This window comes from Brassica rapa, chromosome A09, assembly GCF_000309985.2.
Source record: "Brassica rapa cultivar Chiifu-401-42 chromosome A09, CAAS_Brap_v3.01, whole genome shotgun sequence".
Taxonomy (NCBI): domain Eukaryota; kingdom Viridiplantae; phylum Streptophyta; class Magnoliopsida; order Brassicales; family Brassicaceae; genus Brassica; species Brassica rapa.
In genome coordinates this window covers 38,363,434-38,373,199 of record NC_024803.2, presented here as the reverse complement: position 1 = coordinate 38,373,199, position 9,766 = coordinate 38,363,434, and the positions used below count along the sequence as shown (strand labels likewise).

General features: G+C 35.7%; 2 protein-coding genes across 2 annotated transcripts; one reads left to right on the top strand and one right to left on the bottom strand.

The window, feature by feature from the left end:
* Positions 1–148: 148 nt before the first annotated feature.
* LOC103842139 (uroporphyrinogen-III synthase, chloroplastic) lies at positions 149–2,645 on the bottom strand. Its single transcript, XM_009118755.3, has 9 exons — positions 2,384–2,645; positions 2,210–2,297; positions 2,039–2,105; positions 1,828–1,946; positions 1,478–1,573; positions 1,035–1,090; positions 821–906; positions 568–702; positions 149–450 (listed from the first exon to the last, which is right to left on the bottom strand). The coding sequence occupies exons 1-9, from the start codon at positions 2,561–2,563 to the stop codon at positions 393–395; spliced, it is 885 nt and encodes a 294-aa protein (XP_009117003.1). The 5' UTR covers positions 2,564–2,645; the 3' UTR covers positions 149–392.
* Positions 2,646–5,150: 2,505 nt separating this feature from the next.
* Positions 5,151–8,733, top strand: LOC103842138 (ferrochelatase-2, chloroplastic). Its single transcript, XM_009118754.3, has 10 exons — positions 5,151–5,426; positions 5,525–5,789; positions 5,871–6,014; positions 6,276–6,377; positions 6,601–6,704; positions 6,793–6,919; positions 7,177–7,329; positions 7,549–7,649; positions 7,733–7,934; positions 8,283–8,733. The coding sequence occupies exons 1-10, from the start codon at positions 5,359–5,361 to the stop codon at positions 8,502–8,504; spliced, it is 1,488 nt and encodes a 495-aa protein (XP_009117002.1). The 5' UTR covers positions 5,151–5,358; the 3' UTR covers positions 8,505–8,733.
* The last annotated feature ends 1,033 nt before the right edge of the window (positions 8,734–9,766 follow it).

The following is a 9,766-nucleotide window of genomic DNA, read 5'->3' as shown; positions in this document are numbered from 1 at the left end:
TTTGTCTTAAGCAAGTGTAAATCAGAGCATGAGGCTGTCCTCATACATACTTATGGATGAATTGTCGTAGAAGAAGATGTTAGACGTCTGAACTAACTAAAATATTGTGGTTTGCTATTTCATGATTTATGGATGATGAAACTGGAAATGACAACATTGGATCATTTGCTTTTGTACTAATCACGTTTTTAGATAGTTCAAGAAGTTAGTATTCCAAACAATAATATACACCTTTTTACCTTACAAAAGCTGCCAAAGGGGCTGAGGAATATTATCAACACCACCATTTGGTTATTTTTTCAAGTCATCTAACTTACAAGCAGGTGCCTCAGTTCACAGTCCACCATAAGTCCAGTTTATGAGTGGTACTCAGTTCCAGCTGCTAGAGTTGCTTAAAATCTGTGTAATTCTTCGTGAGCCGTTAGAGCTTCCATGATGCTGTCGACCCATCTGCCACACACATAAACCCATGGAAAATTCAAGTGGCTGCACGACTTAATTTGCCTGGTTATGTAACAAGATGACTCAATTAGTTGACATTTTCCAACTTAGTAAGAGGTTCTTTACCCTTCAAGCCCTGGTTGCTCCGGGTGGTAGACCTTTTTAAATCCTAGTCGTCTTGCAGCTGAAGCAGTTGTCTCTCCTATGCAGGCAACATTATTACTCCATTGCTTCTCGTTTTGAATCAAATTCATCCAGGCCCTTGCAAAATCCAAGTAAATGATGGACTAAACCCAAAGATATTTATACCAGTGACCGGTAACAACATTGCGCTCATAAACTATTACTACAGAATGACATTTGATTAAATGAAGCCTACCGGATTGCAGAAGGTGAAGCTACAGAAAGAACAGGCGCAGACAATGCCTGTTGCAGAAGCGTCACATCTACACTTTGCACAGGAACCTAGCATACGAAAAAAACAAAGAAACTGTTATGGTGCATCTTCAAATAAACACATACAAGGGACTGAGAAGGGAGAACCCATATATAAATGTTGACTAAGCCAAAACAAAACAAAAAAAATGGCTCACTGTTGTGTATGTATTCAGCCTCAGAACGTCAAACCCACGCCTGGACAACCCTTCCTCTAAGATTCATATGCAGAACAGAAAGCAGATTAAGCTGTTTAGTCATGGAGTTTAAAATGATATTATAGTATAAACTAAGAATATAGTCACTCACATATTTGTTTCCAATTGGGTTGCTTGCCAACATACGACAGTTTTTTTAACTTTTAAAATACCAAAGTCCAAAAATAATCATTTACTAACCCATTTTCCTACTGCTAGAAGTATTATAATTACACATCTCCAACAATGATTTTTTCATTTTAGTTAGACGCAATACTTAGCATGGTATTCTCCAACTGCCTAGTCTATTCTATTCTATTTTTATTATTCAATCCCGAATATTTTAATTCAATATGGATATAACACAATAAGCTCAGACGAAATTAAGAAACCAAAGCACACACCAATCTCATTGCTTGCTTTTAGAGAAGCCGGGTATAAGACAGAAGAACTTTTGCCCACATTGTCTGGAAGCTCTGAAGCCAAGACTTTACCAGTTGCTGAAACAAAGAGAAAGAACGTAAACATTGATGAGAGACTGAAGCTATAGAAAATAAAGTTAGTTAAATTATCAAACTCAGAAAGGTAAATATGTTCTTTGGTTCCTACGAACAAATAATGAACAAGAGCATGCATAGGTGATGATCCTCCACAGTCAAGCCAAAGAACCATATAAACTGATGATAAAGTAGATGTTTGAAGATACACAGATAAAATGAAATGAAGAAAATGGGAGTGTCAAAGTGATGGAAACCTTTAGACGGTGTAAAGGCAAGATGAAGCTGTCCTTGTGAAGCTTGCACTGGCTCATCAAATATACGGGCAGTTCCAGCTCCCACTACACCTACTTTCACTTTCGGAGAGCAAGCTGCCCTAAAGGAATTGAGACGAAGGATAATGAGGACAACAAGTGTTCAAACTTAAAAAATCACAAAGCAAAAGAGCAAGAAGCAAGGCTTACTTACTTCCAGGCCTCGAGAAAGACAGAAGCTGCCTGTGGAGAGGTTATGATGATCCAGTCAAAGCTCTTATCTAGCAATAAAGAAAATATATAATACATAAGAGGATGCCAAAAACATTTTTCCTAATTGCAATAATACTAATTAAATTTTGAGTAAACAAAGACATCTATCTACCAGTTAGTAGAGAAGGAAGGCGATCGAAATCAGGACCCCGAGCATGTTGAATCAGTGGGAGCTCTAAAGATGAAATCCCTCGTTTCTCCTGCAATGGAAACCAAAAATAAAAACTTTCTTTTAGCTAAATCGGCGATGATTACGAATACATTATTAATCAGTGAAAATGCATACCAAGGCTTTGATGATTTGTTTGTTCTTGCCGCTTTCTCGGGTAACAACCACCTGGGGAATCGAATTGGAGGAAGACAATGAATCTCGAACGAGACAAGGAACCCCCTTTTTGAGGGAATGATGATGATGATAAGGTGGTTGAAGAGATAAGAGAGGGAAAGGAGACAGAAGCGACGCCATTCAAAGGGAGGCTGGATTGGGATGGCAACTGAGACTCAAGTCCGCTGCCCGAACCCGTCCAACTCTATTAATTAGTACTACTATTAGATTTAAGATTTAATTATATAAGTTTTTTAAAGCATGTATGAAAAACTTAGGATTTTATGTATTGATTTAATTAGAATTATTTTTCCGGTTGAAACATATTTTAACATTGGTATATTGTTTTAATATTTTAATCCAAATTTTAACAAATCAAATATGAAAGTTAGGGTTGTACTTGATTTTTTTGATCATTACAAGAGTTATATTCTAAATTGGAAAAATGTTTTTATTTTCTTCAAATCATATCTTTCTCAAAATATAATTTTTGGAATGTTAAACTACTTATAACATAAATTTGTTCTTTTATATTATTAATTTTAATTTACACATCATTATCTTGTTAATTTGGTTTGTTTTTATTATAGTTTTAAAGTGTAAAACACTCTTGTTAAAGAAAAGAAGTTTAAACTGACTCTATATGTGAAAAACATAAAATTAAGACCGAAGGTAATAGATACAATGTTATAATAAATTATCCTGAAAATATTGAAAAACTCAAAAGAAAACTAAAAAACTTTATAGTCTTGTTAAGGCTAGACTAAGCTTGATAATATAAACCCAAAATATTTGTAAACCATAACGAACCAGGTTCAAATATTTACTAAATTTATGTTAGGCCGAATCAACTCAGTTGACATTCCAAAGACCGGACGCTTCTCTTTTTCCTTTCAAAGAAACTTATAATCGTTTGTGAAAGCTCCCTTGGTCTAGTGATTTAACCAATGGTTCATTAATGTTTCTAACACCAAAAAGTCTAGATTTCAATTTCTGGAAAGGTGAATTATGCAGAATATTGGAGAGAATGCTGCTAGAGATCTTCGGCATAACGCAAGGAGTACCGTCAGAAATAGATCTTATATGGCGGTTCAGAATGATGCAATCAGACGTGAATCTTCATCGGCTATAGTATCATCTATATAATATTTCTCGTAGTTTGTAATAACATAAATTTTCAATGTTAAAAAAAACTTATAATCGTTTTAATCATTAATTTAACTAGACCAAACCACAAAACTCTTCTATTATTTGCAATCCCCTACATACAATTGGTTTATTCTATTTATCGTTCTCGTGATTAGATTTATTCATACCACAAACTAAACCATAAATAAATATATGTTATGATTATGAACAAAGAAAAAAACACCTTGGAGAATTGTGTTTTCTTTATTCCATAGATAAACAAATATATATATATATATATATGATGTTAAAGAGCGGTCAATTTTTTTTAAAAAAAAAAAACTACACATAGATATATATATGTAAAAAGGAGATTGGGGAAGGTCTTCATGTGGACCCTGGGGAGAGTCATCTATGGTCTAAACCTCCTGTCTCATGGGTCAAATGTAACATTGGATCGTCATGGGACTCTTCTTCTCTGTTTGGTGGAGCAGGTTGGATTATCCGGGATGCTCATGGTAAAGCTCTGTTACATAGCAGACGATCTTTCAATTGTGTTTCATCAGCGGTTCAAATGGACTTAATGGCTTTAGCTTGGGCGACATCAGCTGTGGTTGACTTGAAACAGAAGAATGTGATTTTTGAGTTTTCCTCGGCTGAAGCGGCAATGGTTATTCAGAACCCCCTGCTGTCTCCTTTCAACTACAAAAATTGCTATGAAATCTTACGTAGTGTGCAGGCTATAGTGAGAAGCAAGCTCCAGTTGGTCTCTGTAACGAGTAACAATGCAGCTTCAGCAATTGCAGTAAGCGTCACAAGAGATTTGCGTCATCATTCGTACGTGGCCAGTAATGAGCCTCAATGGTTAGCTCCCCTATTATCAGCAGAGGCAGCTCCACGTTGATTTCTTTCCAGAAACCTTGACGTGTGGAAGGGCTTCTCCAGATGATGTTCTTTCCTTATTTCCCAACTTTTGGGTTTTTCGTTTGAGGTCTACTGGTTCTCTTGTTGTTGTTTTCTTTTCCTTTTCTTCGTTCTTCATATCCAAGCTTTGCCTTGTGAACAATATTTGATGCTACTCAATGACAAAAAAAAGATATATGTAAAAAGAAAAAATTGATAGTATGTTTTTTACATTTTTAATTCTTGTTATATAGCTCATAGTATGGTTGAGATGTAAATATTATTTTTTTACAGATTAATAAATTTAAAATTTCATCTAAAAAAAAACTTTAAAAATCGTTGCGATCGAAGCTTATAGTTTTCTTGAGCCAGCTCTAATATTCGATATTGTTGATAAATTTAGAATTATAATTTAAAAATTAGGATGACACTACAAATTTAGAATTATAATTTAAAAATTAGGATGACACTACAAAATTAAACAATACGTCTCTCGTTAACTTAAACAGAGAAAATTTGGTGTATATGGAAAGCAAATACATATATAACAAAATATAGATTTCTAAGAAGAAAATGAAAAGTATATATAAAGATTTTAAATCATAAATAAGATATTTCTCTTTTTTTTTTTTTGGTCAAGAGATATTTATCAAATTATTCCTTTAAACCAATCTGGTCGAAAAAAACTTATCAGCCTTGTGTCGACGCGTGTGGTCATCCGTCCTCAAGCCATTCATTTTATCAGAACTGTATCACTCCAGGCAAAGAAAAAAATCTGGAAAATAAGAGAACGCTCTCTTCCTTTCCCCCCCACAGTGGTGGAGACGAAACTATCCATGAGAATCCATTAGTTTGCTTTCTCTACTTTTTCAAATCCTTTCTCCTTTTCTTCAAGTTCAATCGCAATGAACTGCCCAGCCATGAGTGCATCTGCTTCGTCTTCCCGCTCCTACTCAACGTTTCGTCCTCGTCCGTAAGTCCCCCCCCTCCCTCCCTTCAACTAGGAATCAAACACTTCTTGTTAAAACCGTTAGATGAATAGGCTAATCTTGATGTTTTGGTTTGATGCAGGCTGTTGCCACAAACGAGCCACGATTCACAGAGATCTGTGCTGCACTACTCAAGATTACCTAGTGAGGTGTTTGCTACTTCGCCGCTCCGGCTGCTCGGGAAACATTCGTTGCCTTTGAGAGCGGTGGTGACCTCAAAAAACATTTCATCATCCTCAGCGGTGATCAGTGGTGATGAGAAAATAGGAGTGCTGTTATTGAACCTTGGAGGCCCCGAGACTTTGGACGATGTGCAACCCTTCTTGTTTAACCTCTTTGCAGACCCGGTAACATCTTTATACTCAAACTGAACTCTGATGTGTATTGTTTTGAGTAATGCCAATAGCTGATTCAGTTTCTATCGGCAGGACATTATAAGATTGCCGCCCTTGTTCCAGTTTCTTCAGAAGCCGTTGGCACAGTTCATATCCGTTGCAAGGGCTCCTAAAAGCAAGGAAGGTTACGCGTCAATTGGTGGTGGTTCTCCTCTTCGCCACATAACTGATGCACAGGTGAAGTTTTTCTCTGTTGACTGCAGTCAATTGATGTTTCTATCCAACGAATATGGCTATTTTGGCCTTGCAAAGTTTTTCGATTTTCCTTTACATTTGTAACTCTCTTGCCTTGTGTGGGAGATCTAAATGTTTAAGAGTAGAAGGTTATTGAGATTATGCGAAATGTATAAGTGATCCTGCGCATATGTAGTTTCTTTTATGATTCTATCTTTGTTCTTGGTTCTGTTACGTATTTAGCTTGCTCCTTTTGTTCATCAGGCTGAAGAAATAAGCAAATGCCTTTCGGAAAAAAACGTCCCAGCAAAGGTATATGTTGGCATGCGTTATTGGCATCCATTCACTGAGGAAGCTATTGAACAGGTATCTTCAATATGTTCCTAGGTATCTTGATCCTTTCAAACCCAATTTGTTTTCTTTGCGTTTGTATTTGTCCTTTTTTTATCAAACATTATTTGGACTAATCAAATCCCTTGCTGCTCCTCCCTATGTGTATTTGTCTATTCCTTAAACAATCTCGTTTGATCCTGAGCTTGCACCATGCGATTCTTACTCATTATTATTATTTTTCTATCTCTTCTTGCAGATAAAAACAGATGGAATTACAAAACTTGTTGTCTTACCACTCTATCCCCAATTTTCGATATCGACTAGTGGTTCAAGCCTAAGACTCTTGGAGAGAATATTCCGGTGAGACTACACATCTTACATGGGTTTAACATGCCATGACCATATCTTACTGATTATTTACCCTTTTTTTACTCACTATGTACATTAGAGAGGACGAGTATCTTGTGAACATGCAGCATACTGTTATACCATCCTGGTATCAGCGGGAGGGATATATAAAGGCAATGGCAAACTTAATCCAAAACGAGCTGGGAAAATTTGATTCCCCTAGTCAGGTCGAAAATCTTTCCACTTCTAGTCATTATCTTTTTTTTTTCCAATTCGCTATGCTATTTTCACAATCCGTTGCAAACATTTTTTCCTGAATTTTTCTTGTGTTTATCTCTTTTCTTAGATCTGTGCCTGTTCCCTATGTGTTGAATTTTTTTCTCTAGTAGAAGAAAGAATTTTCAAATCTTGTGTAGCTCTCTGGTTACTGCCAATTTATTCAACTATCCTAAGACGTCCTTCAAACCAAAAATATATGTTACAGGTTGTAATATTTTTCAGTGCACATGGCGTGCCTCTTGCATATGTTGAAGAAGCTGGTGATCCGTACAAGGCAGAGATGGAAGAATGCGTCGATCTGATAATGGAAGAATTAGACAAGAGAAATATAACCAACGCTTACACGCTCGCTTATCAGGTCTTTTTCAGTTACTGTTTGTTTTATCAGTGTTAAGCTATTTATTTGATGTCTGAATAATACAAATTTTTTTTGGTAAGCTATCTTGTAAAACTTTCTCATTAATACTGTCACTGGTTTTTGTTCTATATGAATTATTGGCTGCGTTTTGAAAGTATAGCTGTTTGTTCAAATTTCACCTGTTATGCTGTCTTATTATTTTGCATAACATTCCAACAGAGCAGAGTTGGACCTGTGGAATGGCTGAAACCATACACGGAGGAAGCCATCACTGAACTTGGTAAAAAAGGTGTTGAAAATCTTCTTGCTGTACCCATAAGGTAAAAAGGGGTATTTCTTGTGCAAATCCTGTCACTTTTTATTATTCGTTCCTTTCGGTTAATTGAAACTTTAAATATAACAGCTTTGTGAGCGAGCACATTGAAACTCTAGAAGAGATAGATGTTGAGTATAAAGAGTTGGCTTTGAAATCTGGTATCAAAAATTGGGGCCGAGTGCCTGCGCTAGGAACAGAGCCTCTGTTTATATCTGACTTAGCAGATGCTGTTGTGGAAAGTCTTCCATATGTTGGAGCTATGGCAGTCTCAAACCTTGAAGCTCGACAGGTAACACTCTTCGTCTTTTTATGTACTCTAGCTCAACAAAAGAAGCTGTTATCTACACTTCATTTGGTTCATGGGTCCCCAAACTCCTTAGCGGGAAGTATTTTCTCAGCCATATATAGCATTAGTTGAGCATCGGTAGGCTTAAAATGGGGTTGACTGTTATTTTGCCATGACGACGTTATATTAAACTACCGTATTATGTTTGGGATGAAACAACAAAGTTTTAATGTTCTATAAACATTTTTTGTAATCAAAAACATAAATTGCAACTCCAGGAGAACTTTTGTGTGCGCTTTTTGTATATGTATAGCCGACACATTGAAGTGTATGGTGTGGTTTATTGTGCAGTCGTTAGTACCGCTGGGGAGTGTTGAAGAACTATTGGCGACATATGATTCACAGAGGAGGGAATTGCCAGCTCCAGTGACGATGTGGGAATGGGGATGGACAAGAAGCGCAGAAACATGGAACGGAAGAGCAGCAATGTTGGCAGTGCTCGCACTCTTGGTACTAGAAGTAACCACCGGAAAAGGGTTTCTGCATCAGTGGGGCATTCTGCCTTCATCTTAGTAAAGAACAGACAATCTTCTTATATATTACAAAGCTATCCAAGAGTCTAAGACTGTGATTTCACTTGCGGAATAAGGCCTACTGTGTTATTAAAACTCTCTTTTTCTGTCTTAAAATGTTGACTTTAAGTACTTGATATCTTCTTACAGTCTTTGCAGATAATCAGATTTGTTGAATTTGTCTAATAATTATGACATGCATGGCATCTTCATAAAACCATTTTGGATAAGCATATGTGTAATGATCCTGGATAGCTTTTGGACTAAGAATTATCCTAAGATCAGTTCGAAGTTAGTTTTGTTTAAAGTTTACTTTAAACTAAAAAAAACTAGTAAATCCTAGTGGCCTGTTTTCTTGTTCTGATTTAAATTAGGGCATGTCAACTGTCTGCTGGCCAGGATATTTGTGAGTGCAGTCGACATATCTGATTAGGGCTGGGCATAAATTCCGTAACTTGAATCCATACCCAAAAATCCGATCCGTACCTGATCCGAAATGCAAAAAATACTTCAATGGAGTTTGTAGGGTGTTATAAAAAATATCCAAACTGAAGTGTTATTAGCCGAATCCGAATGGATAACTCGAAAAACCCAAAAACTTGAAAAAATATCCGAAGAAACTGATCCGACAAATTAATATACAATAAAAATATTTGAAACATAAATATCTATTTCAATTATTCAATTTTATATTTATTTGGATATGATATCTAACAATAAGTATTTAAAATTTAAATAAATACTTTAAATATTCCTTTATATACAAAGAAATATATATTTCTTGTGTTCTGCTTTAAAATTTTAGATTTTATTTTGGATACATCTGAACCGATCCGATATTAACCTGAATCCAAATGATATATGGTTACTTAAGATATATCGAACCGATTCAAAATTGGAGTATTATATCCGAATCCGATCCGAACTTGTAAATTTACTAGAAAACCTAAGAAGTGTTACAAAATAGAACCGATATCTGAAAACCCTGATCCGAATCCGAACAGTACCCAAATGTCCAGGCCTATATCTGATCAGCTGCGGTAAGAACTTGACCTAGAGTTACCGCAAGCTTTTGATTTTATTCGATGTGTTTGGAGATAAATAAAATATGGATCAAATAAAATGAGAAAGGAAAATAAAAATGAGAAAAAATGAATAAAAATTGAGATAGTTTAGGAATAGATATACACTTGAAATTATTATAAATAGATATAGTAATATACAAAGATGTATTGCATATTTTTTTTACAAAGATGGATATAG